At 52.0% G+C, this 25,271-nt stretch overlaps 2 protein-coding genes and 1 long non-coding RNA gene across 8 annotated transcripts; 2 read left to right on the top strand and 1 right to left on the bottom strand.

Annotated features, from left to right (window-relative positions):
* Window positions 1-13: 13 nt before the first annotated feature.
* LOC119709280 (MYCBP associated protein) lies at window positions 14-12,110 on the top strand. 3 transcript variants are annotated; one of them, XM_038156813.1, is made up of 20 exons: window positions 14-520; window positions 1,184-1,314; window positions 2,233-2,380; window positions 2,482-2,585; window positions 3,073-3,247; window positions 3,561-3,676; window positions 4,357-4,507; window positions 4,687-4,802; window positions 5,496-5,596; window positions 6,243-6,351; window positions 6,677-6,866; window positions 7,396-7,583; window positions 8,138-8,284; window positions 8,467-8,748; window positions 9,552-9,673; window positions 10,405-10,517; window positions 10,741-10,830; window positions 10,979-11,100; window positions 11,292-11,507; window positions 11,980-12,110. In XM_038156813.1, the coding sequence occupies exons 1-20, from the start codon at window positions 157-159 to the stop codon at window positions 12,043-12,045; spliced, it is 3,051 nt and encodes a 1,016-aa protein (XP_038012741.1). In that variant the 5' UTR covers window positions 14-156; the 3' UTR covers window positions 12,046-12,110. The 3 variants fall into 3 exon arrangements, with proteins under 3 accessions (XP_038012741.1, XP_038012740.1, XP_038012742.1); XM_038156812.1 differs by having other exon boundaries at window positions 6,240-6,351; XM_038156814.1 differs by lacking the exons at window positions 10,741-10,830; window positions 11,980-12,110 and having other exon boundaries at window positions 6,240-6,351; window positions 11,292-11,927.
* LOC119709287 lies at window positions 9,680-18,552 on the bottom strand. Its single transcript, XR_005259325.1, has 3 exons — window positions 16,493-18,552; window positions 13,838-13,913; window positions 9,680-10,491 (listed from the first exon to the last, which is right to left on the bottom strand). It is a non-coding gene; the product is annotated as an uncharacterized LOC119709287 (long non-coding RNA).
* On the top strand, window positions 15,649-25,154 carry EPN3 (epsin 3). 4 transcript variants are annotated; one of them, XM_038156820.1, is made up of 10 exons: window positions 15,649-15,998; window positions 18,626-19,219; window positions 19,577-19,695; window positions 21,281-21,364; window positions 21,644-21,751; window positions 21,844-21,928; window positions 22,170-22,481; window positions 23,357-23,458; window positions 23,839-24,060; window positions 24,189-25,154. In XM_038156820.1, the coding sequence occupies exons 2-10, from the start codon at window positions 18,649-18,651 to the stop codon at window positions 24,506-24,508; spliced, it is 1,923 nt and encodes a 640-aa protein (XP_038012748.1). In that variant the 5' UTR covers window positions 15,649-15,998; window positions 18,626-18,648; the 3' UTR covers window positions 24,509-25,154. The 4 variants fall into 4 exon arrangements, with proteins under 4 accessions (XP_038012748.1, XP_038012750.1, XP_038012747.1 ...); XM_038156819.1 differs by having other exon boundaries at window positions 15,650-15,998; window positions 18,564-19,219; XM_038156822.1 differs by lacking the exon at window positions 23,357-23,458 and having other exon boundaries at window positions 18,564-19,219.
* The last annotated feature ends 117 nt before the right edge of the window (window positions 25,155-25,271 follow it).

Genomic DNA, 25,271 nt, shown 5'->3' with positions numbered 1-25,271 from the left:
TGCTGGCTGAGGGGTGTTGGGGCAGGGGTGCTGGCTGGGGAGAGGTGTTACTGCACGGTGGGCTCCTGTATCCCGGAGTTCCGGGTGCCCTGAGGCCCGGTGTCCCGGCGCCCTGCTGTTTCTAGTGGCGCAGTGTCCTAGCGCCCAGTGTCCCGTATGCCTGGTGTCCGGGTTATTCCGGAGTCCCGGCACCCCAGTATCCCCCTGCCCCGCCACCCTGGTGTTCCTAGTCGCCCAGAGTTCCGTGTCGCCGGTGTCCCGAAGCCCCAGAGTCCCAACATCCTCAATGTCCCGTTGTCCCCGGCCACGTCGCAGCGGCACGGCGCATGCGTGCCGGCAGGGGGAAGCAGTACCGCGGAGCCCCAGCAGGGGGCGGTGCCCGGAGGCCGCTGCCTGCCCGTCGCGGCCCGGCGCTGCCCGTCGCGGCCTGGCACTGCCTGCGGCGGGGCCGGGCGCGGTGCCGGTGGCCCGGACATGGCGTCGCGGTGGGGGAGTCGGTCTCGGAACCGAACTCCTCCTGGTACGGCCGGGAGCAGGGCGCGGCTCGGCAGCGGGCGGCCGGGCCTGCGGCCTCGGCGGGGCCGCGGTTGAAGCGGCGGGAACCAGCCCCTTCCCCAGCCAATGGCCTGCTGTCATTATTGTGATTTTTTTGTTTGTTTTAAAGTAGCAGGGAGGGGCCCGCAGGTTAAGGGGGAACAGTCCCTGGTGGGATCTCCTGAGTTCGGCTTGGCCCGCTGGTGCCAGCGGAGTTGCCCCGCACCCGGGTTTGGTATTTCAGAGCTGTTCTGCCACTGAACAGCCTTTGAAACCCAGTGCTTTGTTATCCGAGTAGTACTGGGTGAGCGCAGAGAATCTGTGTGCTTGTACTTGAAGCTAGAGTTGGAAACTTCCCAGGAATGTGTTGTTCCACCTGCAGGGATCTGTATTTATTTGCATTTATCTTACCGTTGTCTTTCATCTGAATAAAGTGTGAGACAGTTGACTTCTACTTGACCCACTTTGGTCTTTGCAGCTTCTCAGAGGTTCATTCTTTCAATTACAAGAAATGCTCAATCTAATTATTCATTGCAACCTTAAAGAGAAATAATCCCAAAATACAGTTCAGCTGGAAATCATTAACGAACCTGAGAGGAATATGGTCCTTCTTGGGAGACTGAAGAAGTCTCTTCATTTGTTTTTTTAGGCAGGAAGGAAAAGACTTTTGAACAACCATGTTCAACAATTGTAGAAGAGCCTGAGCCTGAGCCTGTTCCATGTGTTCTGCAAGGAGAGGACCTCCAGGCACTTGAAATTAAGGTGGAGGACCTGGACAAAGTATGTATGAGTATTTTTACTGCTTGAAACAGCTGCCTTAATGGATACTCTCCTGTTGGGTGTTTAACAGAGGCTGCTGCCCATTTACTTAAGCCAAAACTCACTCCTGAAGCTGAGTTCTCCTGCCATTTTGTCTGTCAGGTTTTTTAACATCATAAAATGTCAGCTCATCAGGTTCAGTTGCTAAAAGTAAAGGATTATAAGTGCCTATATAGTCCTTTCAAATGGAAGGATAAGTCATCTGCATCTTCAAAATTACATTTTCAAATTTCTGATCTAATAAGACCTGTAAGTTGTTTAGTAGCTCTCATGGCTTTACTTCCAAAACTCAGATCACAGTGTGTGAGTGGGAGCATTTGAGTGACACAGCAGCAGAAATCTCTTTTGGAAAGTGATTTAAAACTCTCCTTTTGTGCCCCTGTTATAAACCAAGATCCAGAGGAGTAAGACAGTAACTGAGTTGGTATCTGCACAGCTGTGTAAGGTGTCTTTTAGGGGAAGAATCATAGAAGATTTGGCTTGGAGAGAACTTTAAAACTCATCTGTTTCCAGCCCCCCTGCCTTGGGCAGGGACACCTTCCACTATTCCAGGTTGTTCCAATCCCCATCCACCCTGGCCTTGGACACTTCCAGGGATGGGGCAGCCACAGCTTCTCTGAGTACCCTGTGCCAGGGCCTCACTACCTTCACAGAGAAGAATTTTTCCTAATATGTAATCTAAATCTACTCTTCTACTTTGAATCCATTCCTTCCTTGTCCTGTTGTTACATGTCCATGTGAAAAGTCCCTATCCAGGACTCGCAGCACCCTTACAGGAAGTGTACTGGTATGACTACTGTGCATATCCTAAAAGGATCAGATGGAATAAAGGTGAGTCAGTGTGTACCTAAGTGCACTGTGACTGTTTATTTCCTGAAGCTTCATGCTCCACGCCTTGCCCATGATGCCGGGAGAATTCCAGTTCGGAAGAATTACCTTGTCCGAAAATACAGACCCAAGGAGGTGGCACATCTCGTAGCACATCCTGTTCCCCCCAAGGCACCCAGGGGACCACTGACTTTTTCTGGTAGGGTTCAACTTTACATCTTACCTCTGGGTTTTGGTTTTGCTAGGCCAAACTTTAGTGACCTGCCTCTGGGTTTGGGTATTCTTATATGTGTGTTGTAGGATCAAGACAGTTTGATGATGGCTGTGAAGAGATCCTCCCTCATCACATTTTGGGAAGTCTCCAGGAGTTAAGGATGGAAGCCTTGGCCAAAAGAAACACTCAGGTTGGATTGTAGAGTTATGAAAATAGTGCTGCATAGCACTTTTCCAGAGGTAGAGTGTGGTGCCTACAGTACCTTTTGATGCTTTCCAGCACCTATCAGGAGCAGGGCAGGCCTGAGGTGTGGTTTTCCCAGCCTCCTCACACTCTGGGGGAGGGTTTGCGTTTGGACAAACTGCACCAGCAGGTTTTGGAGTCCTGTGTGCAGCACCAGGTACACAGGGAACAATTACACAGGCTTCCTCTTCCCTGTGTGCCCTGCTTATGGTGTCAGGGAAGAGCTGGTGTTGCAGCAATGCCATTGCTGGGGTCTCATTACTCAGATAAATACTTCCATTGTATCTTAGTATGTTCCCACTGCCCTAGTTTCCTTCATCTCAGATTGTTAATGTAACAGTGCTGTCAATCTGAAGAATTCTTCTCTCCTCCCCTCTCCCATTTCTGTTTTGGTGTACATGGAGAGGTTCATTTAATGTTTCATTTCTCATCAGCTAGCAGATGCTATTAAGGTTCCTCATCCAGATGTTACTGCAGCAGCTTTAGAAGAGGAACATGGAAGAGAGAAGAAAGAAAAGGCACATCAGGCCCAACTACCAGAGCACAAAGCTTTCCAGAACTGGAGCCATCATATGGCAATGAGGAAAAAGCAGGAGAAACACCTAGGAGGTGAGAAAAGCTAAAGAAGTTTCATTCTGTGAAATTCTGTTTGCAAGTGGAGAAGTTTGATGTCCCGAAATCACAGCAGTCATTGCCCACCAGGGTAAATCCTATTGCCATTGTAGTCTAATTCCATGTTCTCAGAGCTCTCATACTGCTCATGCTGTTGGATGTGATGGAATGGTGAGCTGGTGGCTCTGGTTGGGCAGAGGGCAGTGTATTTGGCAGGGAACAGTATAAGTGGGTTACAGGTGAACAATAACAGTGGCAAAGGGTGTGCCCAGAAGTGCAGCACCAATGATGTGATGTTTTTTATTTCTAGAAATTCTTCACAAGCCAGAGAATGAATTGCTGATGAACATGTCAGACAATTACAGGCAAATCCAGGAAGAACGTGACCTCATTGACCGGAGTCTCCCTGCCCTATTTCCTGGAAAGGTGAGAGCCCCACTTCCTGAGTGTTCTGATTGTGCTGCTCTTGAGACACAGCACAGACACTCCTCTAAGTAAGTCTCTGAAGTGCTGTCAGATGTTTATCAAAGCCACTCTGAATCCCTCAGCTTGGTTTCTGAGCAGAGCTTTTAGGGATATGAAAAATAAAAACCTGAAGTGTGCTATTCATACCAGCCAGGGGAAAGTGGTGATAAGCAAGTGGTACTTATTGATTTTCACCAAAGACTGTTGCGCCCTGGGAAGTGGCATGGGAACATGTCACAATTGCTGTTCCAGGGGCAGAAAGATCTGATAGCTTCAGGCTTGGATTTTAGTGATTGCCATGGAGAAAAGGGCATGGGTAAGGCAGGAGGGTTATGGGAGTATCGTGTTAAAATTCTTTTTTCACATTTATAGCACTATCAAAGAATTTGCATTTGTGTGAGGCTTTACTTGAATATCATTCAACCTTCATGCACACTAGATAGAAGAAAGTTATTTTGTCTTAGACAGCAGCTTGATAGAAATTTTGGCTTCCTCTGCAGAAATGGATAATTCATAGACTTTTAAAATGCTGATATAGTCAGGGTTAGACCTCTTCTTTTTAGTTTCAAGTGCCTCTGAAAATAGCAGGTAGCTGCACCACTCTCCACAACAATCAGTGGGAGCCTTGTTTCCCACCCTAGGGATACCGAGTGGGAAGTGAGTTCTGGAGCCTTCCTGAGCAAATTGGGGATGAACTCACCGGGCTGACTCTGACCCTGACCCGGACGGAATGTGGGCACCCAGAGCCACTCACTCATGTGGGGAAACCCCGAACTGTCCAGAGGGAAACAGGTAAGGGAACACTGCAGAGAAGTGATTCCAAAGAAATGGGGCACAAGTGTGGAGAAGCAGCTCCTTCCCTGTTGAGCCTCCTCTTTAAAACACTACAAGGCCAAAGTTTGGCAGAGAATGAAATTTGATTAGACATGTGGGTGTGTAGAGAGTGAGCTCTTGTATTGGTATTTCCACAGGTGTGAAGCCTCCGAAGAAGATTCCTTGCCACCTAAACTGGGATAAAAGTCTTTTCCTGAAACATCAACAGCAGGAGCTAAAATCTCTCCTAGAGGAGCTGGGCTTTTATAAGCCGGTAAGACCAGAGGAACAAGGTCATTCTTTGTGTCTCTTGTCAGGTGCTGTAGAGTAACAAAATTGTCAGGAGTTGGATCTGAAAAAAGCATTAGGAAACTAAAACTTGGTCCCACAGTGTTTTTTGTGGAAGTTCCCACATTTCCAAAGGTCACACCTATGAAAGAGTTGTCTGACCTCCTGAAGTGCTGCATGGAGTGGTCTAGGGGCCTCAGAATAGGACCCCAAACCAGCAGCACGCAGCTTCCAAGACTTAGGCAAAGAAAAACCTGCCAAGTACTGGTGCAGGACTTTGATTTAGGGCTGTGGGGCAGAGGGAAGAGATCTTTACCCATGTGGAAGACACACTCTGAAATAATCTCCTGAAGGCAGGTGGCCCCTCCTCCTACAAACAGAACAAACCTCACTTTTTTTTGTCCTTGAAACCTATCTCTGAGGATGAGACACGTGTGAAGGACACTTTCTCTGTGCATCATTGCTAGTGGGGAATGCAGTCATCTAGGATTCTTGGGAATCTCAGAATTGGTTCTTTCCCGTGTCCCTTGAGCATTCTTCGGATGCCTCTAAAAATCATTGTGGAGCAAGATATCACAACTTCACTTTACTTGGCTGAGTTGGTGCATTTGTCTGGTGTTTTAATGTCCTTTCTATGCAAATGAGCAACTGTGAGTTGGTAATTTCTGTGTATGTCCAGGATCTGGAAGGACTGGAGGTGATTGGGAAAGGGCAGCCTTTCACATCTGTCTCAGCTGAGGCTTTTCTACATACCGCCATTTCTGAAGAGATTGAGATCCTGTAAGTTCTACTTCGTGGCATACTTTGTGGCAAAATAAAGAATTTTGGGTGTGCACCACCAGTCTGTGAGGTTATCCTTAGCTGTTCTTATCCTGAATGGAGATAAGTGTCCACTGGGACCCAATAAAAGGCATATTCTTATATTATAATCACCAGATCTTGGAGCCTTTGTGCCTTGGGGCCTTCTGTCCCAAGGAGTAAGAATCATTGAAAAGTTTGGGTGAGGCTCTTCCTCCAGTTTTCACTCTGTGTGGCTTCAGAGCTTAGATCAGGCAGGGTGGGATTCTACTCTCAATTACCTCCATTTGATTGTCTTTTTCTAGCCTTCCGTCATTACTTTCCTAGTTTTCCCTGTCCTGTCCATCTATAACAGGCACAGCCTGACTCAGGCCTCTTGTCCTTTTTCACTCATGTACTTAGACAGGTCTCATTCTTTAATATTTTGGCTGTCCTGTCCTCCTTGCCAGTGACACGTAGCTAGATGGGTTCACCACATCTGCAGGGCTCTGTCCCTAAAGAGATTACTGTGTGAGAAAATAATAAATGGGATTATTTCTTACAGGATCTTGTAAATCACCCCTGTTTCTCCACTCTTTGGAAGTGAATTTCACTCAATGAAAATGCTGGCTTTTGTTTTCTTTAGCAGTGACCCCTTAGGTGACTCCTTCACTGAGGTTCCAGAAGCTGAAAAGGTTCCATCTTTAGTTTTCTGTGGCGAGCCTGCTCGTTGGATCAAGGGCATCACTGCTTGCAGGGTAATTGTGAGATTTTAATTGTTTAGTCAAGCTAAGCCTATTTGAGCTCCCAAGTCACGCTTGTACAATAAGTGTCACTCCAAGGCCACAGAATGGGGGACTTATTCTGAACATAGTAGAGTATCCCTATGTTTGCTCCAGAGAGATCTAGGAACAGAAGGGCTCTGGTTGTGGTATGTGATTCAGATTCCCAGACTTTCTCTGTATAATGACCACTTCTTTGGACTTGCCTTACAAGTTCTCCTACTAAGGCTCAACCCCTTATTTGAGCTATGACTTCATGCAGATAGGGTAGAAATTGTTATCTTTTTCCTCTTCCTTATAGAAGGAAATTGGTATTGCTGCCCGGCTCACCTTTGAGACTCTGGCTAGTGAGAAGGCTGAAAGCTTCCTGACAGTGACCAATGATGGCAGAGCTTCCATTTGGTACAATTGGATGAGGCTTCCCCAGCAGATCCCCTCCAGAGAAACCAAGGGGAGAAGAGTGCCCTGCTTTTACTTTGATACCCGACCAGGTATGAGACCTGCCAGTCTCCAAGACCTTTGTACCTCAAGCATAGAGCTGGAATTTGGGAGTTACCTGAGATGTGGAGTCTGACTAATGGCAGAGCACTGCTGAGTGATTTCTCCTGAGGAAGCCACCCTGGGTGTCAGAGCTGACTCACCCCAAAAGAGCTGTGCAAGGCAGATCTCTCTCCTGGAGAGAGATCTCCTCCTTTAAAGGAAAGGAGGTTGCTTCTGCTCTGTGTGTAAATGGGTGGAATATTGAAAAGTGAATAATTTTCTGGTGGCAAACGGGTCATAATCTTCTGGAGAGAAAACTGATCTTGCTGTAGAAGGAGAGTGCAATGGAAATAATGCCAGTTCAGGAACATAGGGACTGTGAGTAAATCTGGAAGGAGAACGATAGCTGGATGAAGTGTGATAACCAGCTATGGGGAAAGAGTCTTGTAGAGAGATAAGGACACTTGGGGTGGTGTTGGAAAAGGGTCAGGCTAACCCGGTGGCTTCTTGCACCCCAATGCATTTTCTCTCTTATTTCAGGTGTAATTTTGCCTGGAGAAACTCGGAGGTTTTCTTTTATTTTCAAGTCAGAGAGAGCAGGCATTTTCAGTGAGCCCTGGGAATTTAGGACACATCCTCTGTTATTAGGAGGAGCTCTGCTTCAGGTGACCCTTTGGGGAATTGCTGTGTATGAGGATAAATTGGCTGACTTCAGAGAGAAATTGGAGGTAACCAAGCGTGTAGCTGGGTAACTGAGCTTTGAACTTTATATGCAAATAGAGGATAAGGGTGGGAGTGGATAACATGTATTTTTATTGTTGTGCAATTACTGCTGAGAGTGAGATTTACAGAATGTCTGCACATACTTGAGCAAGTTTGCTAAATGACATGAGGAACTCTGCAGTCTATTGTAATGTTGTTACTAAAGACATGACTGTGTCTCCTAAAGTGTTCACACTGGTCCTTTAAAGAATGAAATTTCTGTTGGTAATTAATTTCATTATTTGGTTAGTGGGAAGGGGATTGACTGCTGTACACTATGATAGCAGTTAAGGTATAAATTGAAAATTACACTATGCTTTGAAAAGTATAGTTTGGGGGCAGGATTTGTAGAGTTTATTTGAAAAGCTGTTGGAAGTATTGCTCTGCTCAGCGGGGTTTGCAGTTGTTCGTGTCCTTGTAACTCTGTATAATGAATAGTGTGGTTACAGGTGGGACTGAGTTTGTGTGTTTGCATATGGAATGGGGACCCACACAGGTTGTTCTTGTTGTGGTGCCTCAGAGTGAGCTGGCTGCTCGAGAAGGTACTTCTATAGTGAAAGAAAGCCTGAATGAACTTCTTGACCAAATTCGGACACCCGAGCGCACCCCATCTCCTGTGGATGCCTGTGTCACAGAGGAAGAGCTGTTCCACAGGAAAAATCCCCAGGTGATGTTTTGATGTTTGCTATTGGATGGGCTGCACAACTGAAATAAGTGGGGAGGGCAGACCCATGGGGCTGCTGCATCCCTGGGATTCTGGAGCTAATAGAGTCTGCCATGGAGGCTTTAACAGTTGGGTTTGAAGAGGGAAGGTGCAGCTCATGTTTACTTTTTCCCCCATTGTCACAGTTGCATTATCAGCATCAAGTGGTAAAGCAGCTGCATAAACTATGGAGACAGCACCTGACTGTGCCTTCAGTCTTGGAGGAGGAAGTGCCCTTGGACCAGAGGAGCACTGCAGAGGACATGGAGTACCAGGAGAGCACCTTGGAGCCTCCCTCTGTCCGGAGCAGCACCACTGAGCTCCCATGTGGGAAATACACATTAGAGGACACTCCAAGGGAAAAGAGCACTGAGGAGGAAGAAACAGGTCCTTCAGGATGGAACCTTTCCCTCGAGGACTTTAAACAGGTGGGAACCTCTGTTCCCACAAGCTGATGGTGTGTTAATTCCCCTACAAACAGCCCAGCCTGCCCCAATGTGAGCCTACCTAAAGGGCTGCTGCCAATATGCTGGGAGTTTGCGAGATTTACGATGTGTGTTGGCTCTGCTGACCACACCCTCAGTGCTCTTGTAAAGAGATTCCCAAGAGAGACTTTGTGGGCTGTTGTGTGAAGAAGAAAAGAGAAGCACACAATATAATAGATATTTTAAGCTCTTCCCCCATTAGCTTTCTGTCATCCCAGGACTGAATGTGGGGGCAGGCTAGGCTTACATCCTCCAGTGGGTCCCCCAAGGGCTCTTCTCCTTGGAGAGCCCTTCCTATTCATCAGAGAACTAGAGGGGCACTCATGACAGGCTGTGGATAAAGTACAGACCCCCTTATATTAAAGCAAGAGTGCTTTGGATTCTGTCAGTGGTTTTTCTGTAGTGCTCTCTTGGAAATCTCTCTGTTGTTTTTGTAACTAAGCTTCACTAGGGAGCCTTTTAGCTTGATAGATCATCAAGCTAAATCCCTGTTTCCCAGAACACCTGAAGTTGCAAAGGGGCTTAATATTGGTCTGATGAGGGAATCTGGGTTTGTTCTGCAGATTTTAGGTACCTTGGCCATATCCTAGCTGTATAGGAAGCCACATCTGGGTGTATAAGTGCCTAGTGCAGCCTGGTTTTAGACTGGTGTCCAGGAAGAGAGCTGTGGGCTGCTCCACTGAGCTCAGGGACTAGGAATAAAGACTGAGAATTGTTCCATAGCCCCTGTGAATTTTCTCTCATAGGCTGCAATGTCTATCTCCGGGGAGGAGCAGCGGGAAGAAGCACTGACCCAGCTCAATAAGGCAGCTCTGGAGCTGTGTGTTGAACAGAGGCCAACCCAGTTAGACCTTCTGTATCCCCTCTGGTGGGTTACCTTTGCAAGGAAAAGCTTGTGAAAACATTGTGTGATCAACAGCCTTAGCAAGCACTCTTCCAAGTGTTGTGATTCAGAGTGCACATAATTATAGAAGGTCTAGAAGTCATCTTTACACTCTGTTTTTTTATAGCTTAATTGTAGCAGCTGTCTAGGACCCAAATGCCTTTTTTTTTTTTCCTGGAGATAAGTTTAGAATATTAAATGCATGCAATTTTGGAGAGTGTACAAGATTATTTCTGGCAAGACTATTCCAGTCTGTATTTATGAAACCTTTGGGTATTTTCTGTACCCTTTTACTCAGATAAGTGTCTCCTCCCTCATACAGTCTCTCTGTTCTTTGCCCAGGCTTTCAGACTGTAAACATATCAACAGCTTTGAGTTGCTTCTAGATTAGAAGGATGCAGGTTCCTCTTGGTAAACACAGAGCAGGTAGATTTACAAACATGTGTCATGTTGAAGAGCAGACCTAGTTTAACAGTAATATTTATGGGTTCCTGAGAGCCTGTTGATTTGCAAACCATTGAGATCTTGGAGGCCTCTAACATGAGGAAAGCAATTTAGCATCCCCTTGCACAGATATTTAGACAATGGGAGCTGTTTTGTTGGTTTAGTTGCACAGGGCAGCTGTCAGCTATAAGGTGCCTTCACTTCTGAGCACAGGGTCAAACAAGGTGGCAGTTGCTGCGCTGTCTCCCTTCTGATCTTGACCATTTTCTCAGCCTCCAGCTGTGGCGTGGAGCAATTGATGACTTGGTGAGTCACTCTCTGAGGCTGAGATCCATGCTTGGTTTGATTAAGAAGGACACCTATATATGGACACCAGAGGAAACAGGTAAATGGTAGTTTTAGCACAGCAACTACGTTCTGCAGGCTGTTGGAAATACAAAAAGCATGATGAATTTGAACTGAAATGTCAATTTCAACATGTCTCTCTGAGGAAGAAGCATCAGGAAAAAAACTGGCAGGTTGTGTGACAGTAACAATACTAACTGGGATCTGTGGTTTGGCATCAGTTAAAAAACATCCCCACAAAAAAAGCCTTTTAATTCATCTAGGTCTAGCCATGGTTTTCACACAGACTGACCCAGCAAATACTGTCTCAATGAGACCTCTTCATTGCTTTTTTAAACAAAGAAGTCTTCAAGGTATTGTTTTTCAGTGCAGTACATCTCAGATTAATAAAAAGATGACAATATACTGCAAAAGTAACACATTCCCACTGTGCTAGTGCAGTGGGATGGACTTTCTGAATGTGTGGATGCTTTTGGTTAATTGAAATCCGTTCTTTTGTAGAGGAAGTAAAGCAAGGAGGAGCAAAAAAGGGAGGAAAGGAAGACAAAATACCTACTAAGAAAGAAGAGAAAAAGGATAAAGAAGGCAAAAAAAGTAGAGGGACATCAGGAAAGGAGAAAGTGGTAGGTGTTGGGATGCCTGGTGAACCCTGAGTGCTGGGGACAGTGTGATCATCCTGAGGTTGTGTATCCTGAGTTTTAAAAACTCATTTCCAACCCAGTGAAAGAGGTGCTGCTGCTGGGAGATATATCTGGAGCAGTCTGAGCAGTGTCTTGACCTATGTCTCTTTTTTCCTTGGTCTGTCCCTGATTAGGATCATTCAGGCAGCAGAAAGCTGAAAGCAAAAGATGAGAAGCAAGTATCTTCCATTTCTGTGCAGGATGTGAAAGGGGGAGCAGAGTCCATCAAAGGAAGATATGAGAAGGAGAAGGTGAAAGAGGAAACTGCAACTACAGCTGGGGCAGAATCTGTTCAGGAGCAGGTGGACTCTGTTTCACTTGAAACATACCGGGAAAAGCTCTACATTGAAGTGAGTCTGACCAAAGCTTGTATCGTTGTCAGGGTTTTGTTCTTTTCTTGTAAGGCACACTGAGGCTCAGGGGGAGAGGCAAGCATTTTGTTAAACTCAGAAAACTGGCAGACATATGTCCCTTGTGCTGCAGGAAGGTAAGTGTGAAATCCAAATTAATTTGTTTCAGCCTGGAATCTGTTAGCAGAAATCCAGCCATCACATAGCCACATGCGGGACTTCTATCTGGGATGTCTTTAGCATTACTTGCAGACTCTGGAGGAATCAGCTGAATTAATTGTACCTCAGATAATGTTAAACACACTTCATAGCCAGAGAAGTTATTACTAGAGCTCTGACAGCAGCAGGCTCCCACTTCTATGTGGTTGTGTGTGTGCCCATATGAAAATGTACCTCAGAAACCATCTATGTCAATCTCAGCCTCAAGATCTCCTCATGTGTTCTCACTGCAGCTGTCTTTGAATTTCTGCAGATTTACAAGCTGCTGGATTCAATGGTGAGCAAAATGGTGTCTTTATTTGAGGATCTGAAGCAGTAACATGCTCTGAAGTGGGAGTAAAGCCCTTTGTATGTAGAAATAGACTTGCTTTTAAAAAAAATAAATAACCATATTTACACAGATGGAGTGATGATTCTTCTTTCTGAAGTGATTCAGTGGTTACAAATACTGGGCTGCCTCTTTTCTGACACACTGTGATGTGAGACTATTGCTGGATCATCTGTTACTGCTAGAGATGATGTTTGCCAAGAAGAGACAAGGCAAGAAGTATCATCACCTCAGAAGACATTAAGACTGGAAAATACTGGTATTTCTGCTAAAGGAGAATTTAAAAGTGCCAGTTAACATGAGGTATATTCTTTGTGTCTTGATTGCGCTTTGCTAGCAGGTGAGTGAACAGGATGTCCTTGTACTCTTGAATACTGGTACCAGGAGAATAGAGCAATCCATCCTGGGTTTTATATTTTTGGCGTCTTGTCCAGTCTCCCCTTGGGACTTGCTGACAGGAGGCCTCTCTGAGGCATTCTGGATTCCCAGTAAAAACACTGTCCAAAGGGGTGTGCCACCCTGCCTGGTTTTTGCACACTGATTTCTTTCTTGTGCTCATCTTGCCATCTCTTTCCATTGAGCTCCAGGTACACACACCCCATTCTGAGCCAGGTTTCACATGGTTCCTTCCAAGACAAATCACTCTTAAATGAGTGAAATTTGTGCTATAAAAGTTGTGAGCCATGCTAAGTCCTTATGTTAGAGCCACCCCTCCTGTCTGTCCATGTGCCTGTGTGCCTGGGCTCATCACCATTTTCCATCTGTGTGCATCATTGCTGGAATGGGGCTTTTTGTGGAGGCATCCCAGGCCTGAGTGTGGCACATTGAGCAGGTTCTCGAGGCAGAGTGAGCTCAGTGTGGGGTCTGTCTTGGGCTGGTGTCAGTAAGTGGCACCTTCCTGCTAAAGTAGCTGGACAGCATTCCCCAGAAAGGCTTTGGCCCTGTAGAGCAGTGACATCAGTGTAGATCATTAATTGGGGATGCTGATCCCACTGGAGCTCTTAAGCAGCAGATGCCTATCCATCCTCAGCATTGCTCAGCCATGAGTTCAGTGGCTCCAGGTGTGCCCCTTGGGCACATGCCCCTGTCCCTGGGCTGGCAGCTGCACATGTAGTGTGAAATGACTGCTCCTTCTGCTGAATTGGTGTCATCTGCTTTCTCATTTTAACTCCTGTGCTGTCCCTGGGGAGAAGATCTATTTCTCCCCTTTGCTCCCAGCAATACCATGGCAAAGCACAGCTTGTTTTTTTCACTGGCCAGGTGAGGCTCCTCATCTTTTCAGATGTTTTTTCATAGTGGGGTGAGAGGAAGCATTTTGGCTTCTGTAGCTGTAGCAGCAGGAGCCTCCTCTGGCTCAGTGGGCACAGACCCACAAACGGAATGTCTCTGCTCAGCATTCCTGGGGTGAGAATTTCAGCAACATTTTGAAAATTAGGAGGAAAAAGGCCTGAAGTTGGGGTGTGTCTCACAGGCTCTGACAATAGCTCCTGCCTCCCTGGAGATGATTATCAGCTTTGTGAATTTGCCCAACTCAAACTGCTCAAGCCATCTGTTTCTAGGAGGGAGGGAGTCTGCATGTTCTAGAGGCAACGTGCTTGTTGGAGAGGCAGGAATCCTTTCATTTGGTAGTTTTACCTTAAAGGATAGCAAAGCCTATCCATGTCTCCATGGATCCATATCTTCAGTCCAGCCTATTGAAACCAGGCTCCATGTGTTCATGTACATACAGGAAAATCTGTTAATACAACACGGGCTAGATGAAAGTTTTATATCAGACACGTACAATGGAAGAATATCCTATGCTGGCATCTTCCAGGGAGGAGACTGGTAGCAGAGGGCAGGTGGGCGGCATAGAAGTTCTGCAAAGGAGAAAAAATCTGTGACTAGTCTAATTTCTTGTCATAATTTTTTTGTCATAAATATTGCCAGTGCCACTTCCAGCCTTGGACAAGAGTGTCCTCAGGGAATAAGGTACAAGGAGTGTGCAGGAAGGGATGTGCTGGGCCAACAACTGTGGTACTGGGCCAACAACTGTGGTACTCCACTGTCTGTCTGTTGCAGCTTTTTGCTTTTTGTGAGCCAGCTAGCTGCTTTTTTTTTTTTCCCTTTTTTTTTTTCTTTTTTATTGATTTGTGGAAGTAAAAGAACAGGAACTGCAGTGGAATGGAGGTGTAGCTACTTCCACAGAGTAGCTTTAGAAACATATACCTCTTATTTACAGGCCTAGTGTGAGATGTGGGCTCTGTCCTTAGCAGCAAGACCCTCAGGGCTGTCAGCCCTGCACTCTGCAAGATACTGTAAGGCTGAGTCCTTGCAGCCAGGCAAGGAAATGATTCCTTCTCCTCTCCCAAGTGTGGGCATTATTTGTATTAGTGTTAATAATTTGTGTTGTGTTTGCTAAATAAACAAGGTGAGCAACCTTCCTGGCCTTGGGAGTTGCATTCCAAACCCATCACGTGAGTTTTGCCTGAAGACACCATCATCACCAGTGAGGAGGGAAAGAGGGAGAATTGCAGGAAAATGCAGCCAGCAGAAGATGACAGTACATTTCCAGTGGCAGATGGGCTCTGGGTGAGCAGCCAGGCTCTGCTGAGGGCAAGCAGTGCTTTGCTGGGTCCTATACCCACAGTGGGGTTTTGGGCCTCCCAGCAAAGAAACCCCACATTTATACAGCTCCAAAAACGCCTCCTGGGATGTTCTCCCCATGTAGAGGTTAACATTTTTTTTTTAATAAAAAAATCACTGCCTGAAGAAAGGCAAGCTGTCTACCTCACTATCTGACACAGTGAAGCAGAAGCATTGGAAATAGAGGAAGAGGAAAGCTTGGAGCTTGGGCTGCCATGAAGAATGCCTGCCACTTCGCGAGCTGGGATGTTCTCTGGGCTGACCTGCAGAGGGTTTAGATGCTGGATATGCTCTTTTCCCACAATGCAGCTGGGAGTGGGACTAGATGCTTATTCAGCCTGCATGGCCAGAGCCTGTTGGGAATGTCAGGCTGCTGGGATCTGCAAAGCCCCCAGAGGCACATGGCCTCCCCCAAGACCTAAGGCAGAACCCTGGGGCAAGATGGATCTCAGCTCAGCACTTTGTGTGGCTGGTGGAAGCGGCAGCAGGAAGGCACGACCCCCCTCCCACCCCAGAATGTCTCAACACCCTTGAGATGTTTTCCATCGTGAAAAATGTCAGTGATATTAAAAAGATTATATACATCCATAATACTTGAAGGGCTGTCAGTGATTAAAATGGAAGGCAGAGGCCAAGAGAGAGGGGGTGGCATTGAAATGATCGAGAGACATGACTTATTTTGTCATGTCATCTGATGCCTCCCTCTCTCGCCCCAGCCAGGCTCCGGGAGCTGTTCAGAGCAGGGGAAGAACCCGCTCCAAATTTAGATCCTAGCAAAACAAAAATTAAAAAAAATAAAAAATCCAAATTGCGAGCGTGGCTTTTGGTAGCAGAGAGGGAACTGCGTGGTGGGGAGGGTGGACATCGCTAGGAGCTTCTCCCGCGCCCGGGGACGTGGATTTCTGTCTAAAAATAATGGGGGGGGGGGGGGGGGGGGGGGGGGAGGAGGAGGGAAAAAAAAAAAAGAAAAAGGAATACAGGCGCGCAGGCAGCAGCGAGCAGCGCCTGGCTGGCTGCCAGAGAAGGGGCAGTGACTGAGCATTTACAGCATCCCCGCCTCCCGCATGCGGCGGGGCAGGGGCTCGGCGCCGCATCCCCCGCGGCCGGTACCGCACCGCGCTGCGCCGCGCCGCACCGCACCGGGGGGGCCTGAGCGCCTCTGCCGGTGCCCGGGCGGCCCCGAAGGGGTTAAGCCGGGACCTGCCGTCGGGACCTGCCCAGCCAGCCCGGCAACTCGGCGGCGCGCAGCAGGAGCGGGCGGCTACGGCCGCCTCCAGCCCGCGCTCACCAGCAGCGGCACCGGCGGCAGCACCGCGCAGGTAACCGGGGCTGCGCGCCCCTGGCACCGGGCTGCGGTGGAGGGGAGGAGGAGGAAGGTTCTGGACGCTGGAGCATCGCGGGCTGCGGGGGGTGCCGGTCCCCGGCGGGCAGCTCGGTGCCAGGACGCCTCCCGGGCCAGGCTCGGGCCCCCGCTGCGGCTGCGGGAGCGGGAGCCGGGCGGGGGCGGGAGGCGGCGGAGCGGAGGAGGGCGCTGCAGGAACCGTTCCCTGCTGCTTCCCCCATGGCGGTCGCTGCTTCTCTCAGCCCTGCACCTGATTAAGGATGGAGCTGTAAATCCCCCTCCCGGCCCCCCCCTCCCCTCGCCGGCCCCTTTTGCCCCCCCCCCCCCCCCCCCCGCATCCCCCCCATCTCTACTGCTCCCCCTCCAGGCCGTTCCTCCTCGCCCCCTCGCCGCTCCCGCGTCGCCCCCGCAGCCCCCGCGCCGGCCCGCGGGCGATGGGGACTTAGCCCCGCAGCCGTGTCCTTCTCCCACCTGGCCACTCTTGGTCAAGGTCACTGCAGTAATTCCATATGAGCTGCTGGGTGCTGCCGCCTTATCTCCCACACGGCTTCTGTTTCACTCCCTTTATATTCCAGGGAGGGGGGGGGATGACACTGTGTTTGATAAACCCGCAGCTCTAAACCCCGCTGGCAGCTCCAGCCCTGAGTTCCTCTCATCCCTGCCCCAGCCCTTGCTTCCCATCTCTTTCCATTCAGACTTCCCAGGCCATCTCATGGCAGGCAAAGTCCAGCTGGGGTCAGGTTTCTGGCCAGGATGAGCAATGACAGGAGCCTGTCACTGGACCTTGGGGTTTGTCCAGCTAGGAAACCTGTTGGAGGCAGAAGGAACCATCCTGCCTCCTCCTCGGACTGCCAGTGTGCTTGCTGGTGCTTTCTAGGCTGGTGGCATCTTTGGAGGATGTGACTTTATCTCCACCTGGGTGTTGGTGGAAAGCAGAGCATGGAGCCAAGTCCTGGAGGACTTTGCTGTGTTGCTGCCCTTGTCCCAGAGGCGTTTCTGTGCCAGGCGGGCAGTGGCCTGGCCAACTGCAGCATGGGCTCTCCCAGTGGATCCAAAGGCCGTGCTGACGGGAAAAGGAATCGGTGCAGGGAACCGACTCGAGAAAGACTTTGTCCACCCGCAAGCGTGGCGGTGCCAGGCTCCTCTCTGACTCACTGGAGATGTTGCTGGTGGAGCTGTGGGGCGCCTGGCTGCTGGCCCATAGGAGCAGGAGGTGCTGGACTGGTCGTGCGGGTTGTGTGGGACCATGGTGGGTGCCGCACATGGCTTGTGAGCGCATCAGCACGGCCCTGGCCCAGTTCCAGTGGGATGGAGTGGTATCCTGAGCTGGGAGAGGGCTGGATGTGGTGCAGCAGCTGCAGTCCAGGGAGGTACTGGAACCCGAGGTGGGTGATGAAATGGACACTGATAACCACTGTCTGCAGACTGCTGTGTGGGGGAGATATTCCTCTGCTCACATATGTTATCTTGGATGGGGGAAAAATTGCCAGTGAGTTTTGTCACAGCTGCAGTGAAGGCTCTGGGAGCAGCTCAGCTCCCCAGTCCTGTGGTGCAACCCTGCCAAGGGCAAGGCAGCCTCTGCCTCTCCCTCAGCTTGGCTCTCTGATAAAATGAGGGTGAACAGTGTCTTCTCACCATGCAAGGAGAAGGTGAGGATTTAGGACCAGCAAGGAGCAGGGCACAGGGTTGTGATGGGCTCATGTGAGGACAGGTCCAGCTACCCCACGTCACTGCATCTGTGTCAGTGCAGCACATCCCAAGGGCAGGCATTGCCCGTGGAGAGGTACCAGGGCAGCTCCCAGCCATGCCAACCCCTACAGCCCCTGTGTCTAGGTCCAGAGAAGGCTCAGACAGCTTGGGGTTTTGGTGAGAGGGGCACTGCATTGTCCATCCTGCTGGCTAACCTGGCACTGGCTGTTAGCACCCTGAATTCGCCAGCCTCTTGCTGGAGCAAAATTACCGAATTTGCTGGGAAAACCTGCCTGAACAGCTGCCAGCACTAGTGAGTCGTTCTAGGCTCTGACTCATGACGAGGTTTTGGGTTTGCACGCTGCAGCCTTGACAGCACTAAGAGCCTTGGGCTGACAACTGGGACAAGCAGGGCTGCGTGCAGCTGCAGGTAGTGCATCTGGGTGTACAGGGGAACTTGTGACTGCACCAGGGCTGGGAGGGTCGGAAATCAGCTCTGCCAGGACACTGGAGTTGAGGCAGACAGGATCTGGAGGAGTGAGCTGCCATTTTCAGATGATTACTTTTAGAAGCAGAAGTGCAGGGTAGAATCTCCAAATGTTGCTGAATCCAGAGTCAAAACTTGTGGTGGCTTGGCAGTTCTGGGTATCACTTGCCATGAGATTTCTTTTCCCCTTGAGCATCCTGTGTGTCTGAGTTGGTGAGTCATGGCAGCGGCAGGGTGCACCTGATGCCCCTATGATGGTCACATCCACCTTGAGAAATGTCCCTGGTGCCAGCTGAGGACTCTAGGAATGGGTCTTGGTGGTTGGGGTGATGCTGGAGATCTCTGTGTCACTGTTCCCTGCTGCAGGCACCGGTGAGGCTGTGGCCGTGCTCACTCATCCCTTCTCCACTGTTCCTGCCTGCCACCAGCAGGTCTCCAGCACCACACAGCCATGACAACCTCAGCGCTGCGTCGGCAGGTGAAGAACATCGTGCACAACTACTCAGAGGCAGAGATCAAGGTGCGGGAGGCCACCTCCAATGATCCTTGGGGTCCTCCCAGCTCCCTGATGTCAGAGATCGCCGACCTCACCTTCAACACAGTGGCTTTTGCTGAGGTCATGGGCATGATCTGGCGGCGGCTGAACGACAGCGGCAAGAACTGGCGTCACGTCTACAAAGCCCTCACCCTCCTGGACTACCTCATCAAAACTGGCTCTGAGAAGGTGACCCACCAGTGCCGGGAGAACCTCTACACCATCCAGACGCTGAAGGACTTCCAGTACGTGGACCGTGATGGCAAGGACCAGGGCATCAACATCCGGGAGAAGGTGAAGCAGGTGATGGCGCTGCTGAAGGACGAGGAGCGGCTGAAGCAGGAACGGGCACATGCGCTGCAGACCAAGGAGCGTATGGCCCTGGAGGGTATGGGCAGTGGCAGCCACCAGGTCACCTACGGCCGCCGGGCATCACCCTATGGTGAAGATTACAGCCGGGCACGGGGGTCACCCTCCTCATTCAATTGTGAGTGTTATTGGCAACTCGCTCGGGCTCTCTCAGGGGAGGCAGGTGTTGTATTTGGTTTGCACCGGCTTGGTGCCCGTCATTCTTCTGCATCTTTTGGGATGGTGGTGGTGAAGCCCATCCTGCACCACAGGGCAGAGATTTGGCTGGGCCAGTGGTGGACCCCAGCAGCAGTGGCAGCTGGTGGTGCCTCCAGCCTTAAACTCATGGCTTGTTCGAGGTAGGGAGCTCTAATGTGTGGCTACATCTCCTGGGGAGGCTGGGCATTGGGATGGAGGCCTGGAAACTGCTGATGTGCTTCCCAAAATACCTCAGTCCTGATGTCACTCCTTCCCCTTTTCCTCTTTTATCTCCCAGCATCATCGTCATCCCCACGGTTTGCCTCTGACCTGGAGCAAGCACGGCCCCAGACGACAGGAGAGGAGGAGTTGCAGCTGCAGCTGGCACTGGCCATGAGTCGGGAGGAGGCAGAGAAGGTAGAGTGGCCCTGCCTGTCCTGGGGCGTGAGGCATCTCCCTTACCTTGCCTTATCTGTGAACACAGTGGGTCAGTTCCTTGGGAAGAGGCAGGATTTTGGGGGCTGCCTGAGGCTGGTGCATGTACCTGCAACTCTACCAGGCTGCTTACATTGTGTCTGACATCCAAAATCACCAGCAGGCAGATGGAGGCATGGGCTGCCCCTGTTCCCTGTTCTCGTGTTAGAGAGGACAGCACCAGGCTGGGATCTGTCCAGCCTCCCAGACCACAGGGTGAACTTGGGGGGTCTTCTAGATTTACCCGAAGCCCACTCCCCCAACCTGGCTGCCCTCCTCTGCTGAGGACTTTTGGTCTAAGCTCCCCTATTCCTCTTGCCTACCCATAGAGGTTTTAGGAGGCAAAGCCTTGCCCAGCAGTTTGTGTGGGTGCAGGGCCAGCAGCATCCCCAGGGCTGGGGATTCACTGCACACAGGTGCTCCCTCCCACTGTCTGGTCCTTTCACACTGGGCTAGAAGGAGCACCGGCAAACAGCCCCAGGAGGAATCAAGCAAGTGAGATGTTATGCCCAGTGTGAAGCCACCTCAGGCTGTCCCTTCTCCCGTCTGCTGGCCCCTTTTCCACCAAAAAATGGATCATTTGCTCACCAGCAACCAGCTAGCACGGAGTGCATGAGCCTGTGGGTACAGCCAGTACACAAAATCAGAGGGCCATGGGGACCAAGGAGCTGCATGGCTGGATCGGTGGGCATCCCCTGGAGCTGGAACCCAGCACCATGAGCTCAGTCCTTCCAGGGCAGGTGATGTGCTCTGGAGATGGTGCTTGTTGCTGCCAGTCTTTCCTGCCCAATGGAGGCTCTTTTGGAGGCAGAGCAGGGTGTATATCCCTATTTTTGTCCTGGAATTTATAGCCTCCTCACGCTGTTCCAATGAGCACTGAAGAAACACTCTCTGGAAAGTGTTTCCTTTTTGTTGGAGTCCATCTCAGCTGCACAGTCATGTGCACACATTTATGGGTGTCAACACACACACCCACCCCTATCAGGGTACCCATTCCCAGCCCCCATGAGTCCCCACACTGCTGGAAAAATGTCATGGGGCAGTGATCAGGGCCACCATGGTGGTACAGGGACAGCCTCTCCCCAAGGTCTACTCAGGTCTAGGTGTGGGGCTGGCAGGAATCCCAAACTGAGGCCAGTTAGTGTCACAAACCATCTTTCTCAGCAGGCTGCCAGGGCAAGGGGATGTCTTACTCATCTCCTCTCCTTCACTGTTTGCATCAGGGTCCCCAAAAACCTCCCAGGGGAGATGCTGACTGCCTAATTTAGGGTCATCCCGGCCTTAATCCAGTGGCAGGTGATGGGGAAGGAGCTGGGCAGGGGCTGCACAGAACCTGAGCAAGAGCTGGTTAGAGAGCGCAGGGACACTGGGCTGGGGGTCTGCAGGCAAGGCCAGCTGGATGGGCACAGATGCTGTGCAGGCAGGCAAGGGGCCGCTGGAATGGTGATGGCAAGGAGAGGGACAACCTCCAAGCAGTCTTGCCAGTTGAGGGCAAGCTGAAATGTCACCCAATTTCCTCTGTTGCCAGAAGCCACTTCCTCCACTTTCCAGTACAGACGAAGAAAGGCAATTGCAGCTCGCGCTCGCGCTGAGCAAAGAGGAGCACAAGAAGGTACCTGTGTCCTGCAGTCCTGGCGCTCTGCTCTCCTTGCACTTGGTCTTCTCTCTGTGGCACTGGAGCCCAAAACATCACCTCGCTCCAGTGCCCGCTTTGCTTTCACTGCTCTGGGCTGTCTGCTGAGTGCTCTTCTGGGGGGCTCAGCCCTGGAGGAGCTGTCTGCTCAGATGCTGGGACTTCTTTGGGTGGCAGCTCCTGTGCTGGTGTGTCTCCTGGAAGAGGTGCTGTCTGCAGGGCTGCTGAGCTCACAGGCTCCATCCCTTGTCCCCACAGGAAGTGAGGACCTGGCAAGGGGAGAACTCCCTGCAGCAGAGACCTGTGGAGGAGACTGCCCCAGGCAGGGACGAAGAGCAAGAAGAAGATAAGATGAAGAAAAGCCAGGTACAGCACTGGAGGCTCGGTGGCCACAAAGGGGTGATCCTGCAGGTCTGCCCCAGGCTCCTCTCACCTCTTTATTCCTTTCCTGTCTGCAGTCCTCTATTCTGGAGCTGGCAGATATATTCGGGCCAGTGCCAGGCCCCTCCAGCCACACGTCTGCTGACCCATGGGATATGACAGGTAAGGACAACTTGCAGGCTGCCAAAATTTGGGACAGTGGCAGAAAGTTGTCCCTTGCTTCTGTTCCTCCCCAGCAGCTCAATAATGAGGACCTCTGCCTTCTTCTCCCTCTGGTGCCTACACCATTACACTCCCAGGTGGCACTGCTGGAAGCCATGGTCTCCTGGCCACATACCCACGACTCGGCATTCCTCTGTGCTCTGCATTGTTCCCCTCTCCCAGAGTTTCCCTTTTTTTCCAGATATGAAACCCAAAGTGGAGCTGGTGGCCTCTGCCTGGACCGGTGCAGCGGATCCCTGGGTGCCAGTCCCAGATCCTGGTGGGGAGCCCCTCTCCCAGGCGAGCGCCTCATCCCAGCAAACCTCTGCTGGGCCCTGGGACTTTCCCCCCAGCACCACTGCAGCCTCTGACCCCTGGGGGAAGGCACCGATGTCTTCTGCCTTCCCTCCTGCAGACCCCTGGGGAACACCATCTCCCCCAGCCCCCCAGGGCTCCAATTCTACACCAGCTCCTGACCCTTGGGCTGCTGTGCCTGAGCAGCCTCCAACCCCTGGTAAGAGGCTCAATAGACCTTTTGGCTTTACTGAGGATTGAGGACAGCTTTGACCATCACTACCCTCGAGCAAGTGGGCATCTATGGGTCCTCCCCGCTTCCTCCTTCAACCAGCTCCTCAGGCACCCCCTCCCCACCCTTCTGACCCTCAGCAGGACCTCTGCTCACCCCTCAGCGTCCTGAAGACTTTGAGGAACTTTAGGCTTTATCTTTGTACAGAACAGGCTGCTTTAATTAATATGGCAGTTAATAGAGTCATACCGTGGGAGCAGATGGCAGCCCCACACCCCTCCAGCAGCGGGGTGATGCTGTGTCCCATTAGTGATACCTATTTGCTCAACCCAAATGACCCCTGTACACCCTGCCAGCACTAGACAGGACCGTTGCTGGTCGCAGGTGCTATGCTGCACATGGGGAAACAGTTGTAGGAGCAGCCTGTGTTTCAAAGCTCAGTGTCACTCTCAGTTCCTCCTGGGTGTTTCCTCCAGCCCCGTGCAGGTCCTGCATGTGCTGCCCCCAGCTTTGGTCCCTAGTAAGGGTTGCAGAACCTGGTCTGGGGGCCAGTGCTGATTGCTAAAGCATTCCTGAAGACCTGTCCCCTCCACCTGTCCCTTCTGGGGCTGGGAAAGGGACTGATTGTTATGGGGTAATGGCTGCAAGCAATAGGGGTGTCTTGGTCTGCAATGATCCCATGATCTAGCTCATCTAAGCCTTCCCCAGTGCATATTCCTGACCCTCAAACCCATGCCCTGCACTGCATCCCCTCTTCTCTGTCTCCTTGCAGGCAGCCACCCCTGCCTCTCTCCTGCCCTTCCATCTCCTGCCTCCCACCTCCCTGCTTGCTCCCCTCCTTGAGTGTCCCCTCTTCCCCCCAGCTCCAGGGGGGAATGCTTTTGACCCGTTTGCAAAGCCACCCGAGCCGCCGGAGCAGGAGCCCTCGCAGCCGCCCTCCTCGGCCAAGTCCAGCAGCCCTGTGGGTAAGAGCTGGGAGTGGGTAGGTGGTGACCTGTGTCTGCCTGTGGCAGGGAGGCAGTCCTAGGGCTGGCCAGGTTGTGTGTAGTTGCTTGCTGGTGTGGCCAAATCTTGTTGCCACGGGCACATGCTGTGGCCTCACTCTGCCCCACAGCTGAGGGAGCAGTCCAAGTCTCTGTGTGTACCCATGTCTCTAACTCTGCTGTCTCCCATGGTGGCTTGGGGGGTACTTGGGCAGGCCATACTGCAGGCTCAGCCTCACTGTGTCACGCTATGACCGGGAGTGAGATGTGTTGTCAGCCACCCTGTGCAGTGACAAGGGAGAATGCTGTCACCCTTGGTGTCTCCCAGCTGGCTCATGTGTCTCATCTCCCCTCCATCTCAGAGCCCGACCCCTTTGGCGACCTGTTCCCCAGCACCAGGCAGGATGGGGCAAAGAGCTTTGACCTTGCCAACCTGGCTGACTCCCTGCCTGAATCTGGCAAGGATCGGAAGGACTGTAAAACCCCCGAGGCCTTCCTTGGCCCTGCCGCCTCCTCCCTGGTCAACCTGGACTCCCTGGTCGCACCTACTCCGGCCTCCAAGACCCGCAACCCCTTTCTCTCGGGTAGGTGCTGCAGGGCTGCTGGCCAGGGGCTTCCCTGCGCTGGGCAGGTGGTGGGCGGGGGAGAAAGAGGAGGAGAAGTGCTGGAGGTGGCCTGGCTGTCCTGACATGTCCCATCTTCTCCTTGCCAGGTCTGAGCACGCCATCCCCCACCAACCCCTTCAGCCTCTCCGAGCAGCCCAAGCCGACGCTGAACCAGATGCGGACCAGCTCGCCAGTGCCCGGCCTGCCCACCGGCCACCCCGCCAACTCCATGACCTACAGCGCATCCCTGCCGCTTCCCCTCAGCAGCGTCCCCGCTGCCACCGCTGCCCTCCCCGCCTCTGCCAGTGCCTTTCCGCAGGCTGGCACCTTCCCCGAACTCCCCAGCACCTTGCCGCAGCCTTTACTGCCGCTGAGCGGCCCCCCGGCCCCGCCGTCCGCGCCCGGGGGGCTCAACCCCTTCCTCTGAACCCTCTGGACATCTGGACATGTGGACCCCCTTCCCAGCTGTTACAATGCCCCCGATCTTTCCTTCCACCAAGACCTGGGGGTTTGCTAAGCTGCACGGGAGGGTGCCCCCACGCAGCCCCTTCCCCGTGCCCACTGTGGGGGGCAGCCAGCATGAGCCCCCGTGCTTGAAGGGCAACAGGGGATCCCTTCCCCTGCTAGGGCAAGTGTGGGGGACCACGGTGGGGCTGGCTGGGGGGCAGCCAGCATGAGCCCCGGTGCTTGACGGGCAGGAGAAAACACCCTTCCCCTGTGAGAGGCCATGGCGGAGCTCTTACGAAGGGCTGTGGTGCGAGGGCTCCGCTCAGTGGGCCGGGCGGGTGCACGGGGTCCGGTTGCCGGAGAGACCCCCGGCGTGGTGGGGCTTTACCCCAGAGCAGCGGGGATTTGGGGCAGCGCAGGGCCGGGGGTGGAAGCCGCGGGTCCTCGCACCCCGCGAGGTTCGCCCTCCCTTGGCTGTTCCTCCTCACTCCCGTCCCGCCGCCCCCGGCCCCCGCCCGCTGCTGGGCGCCGCTCCAGGGGCGGAGGCAGCGGTGCTTGGCCGCTGCGATGGCGGCGGCTGCGGGTGCCCGTGCGACAATAAACTGCGCTGAGCAACCCAGTGTACACCTGTGAGTGTCCCGTGCGACTATAAACTGCGCTGAGCGACCGCGGCGTGCGGGCCGGGGCGGTAACGGCTGTGGGCCGGTAACGGGGCGGGACCGGAACCAGGAGGGGCGGGGTCC

Source organism: Motacilla alba, chromosome 18 (assembly GCF_015832195.1).
Source record: "Motacilla alba alba isolate MOTALB_02 chromosome 18, Motacilla_alba_V1.0_pri, whole genome shotgun sequence".
In the NCBI taxonomy this organism is placed as follows: domain Eukaryota; kingdom Metazoa; phylum Chordata; class Aves; order Passeriformes; family Motacillidae; genus Motacilla; species Motacilla alba.
The sequence above is the reverse complement of the archived record's forward strand: the minus strand, read 5'-3'. Positions and strand labels throughout refer to the sequence as shown.

Excerpts from the sequence above, each read along its gene's own strand:
- LOC119709280 (XM_038156812.1), top strand. The coding sequence starts at position 157 with ATGCCTGGTGTCCGGGTTATTCCGGAGTCCCGGCACCCCAGTATCCCC. Across the intron at positions 8,285-8,466 it reads TCCACAGGAAAAATCCCCAG|TTGCATTATCAGCATCAAGT; the intron begins GTGATGTTTTGA and ends CCATTGTCACAG. Across the intron at positions 10,831-10,978 it reads TAAACAAAGAAGTCTTCAAG|AGGAAGTAAAGCAAGGAGGA; the intron begins GTATTGTTTTTC and ends GTTCTTTTGTAG.
- EPN3 (XM_038156820.1), top strand. The coding sequence starts at position 18,649 with ATGACAACCTCAGCGCTGCGTCGGCAGGTGAAGAACATCGTGCACAAC. Across the intron at positions 19,696-21,280 it reads GTCGGGAGGAGGCAGAGAAG|AAGCCACTTCCTCCACTTTC; the intron begins GTAGAGTGGCCC and ends CTCTGTTGCCAG. Across the intron at positions 24,061-24,188 it reads CCGCAACCCCTTTCTCTCGG|GTCTGAGCACGCCATCCCCC; the intron begins GTAGGTGCTGCA and ends TCTCCTTGCCAG.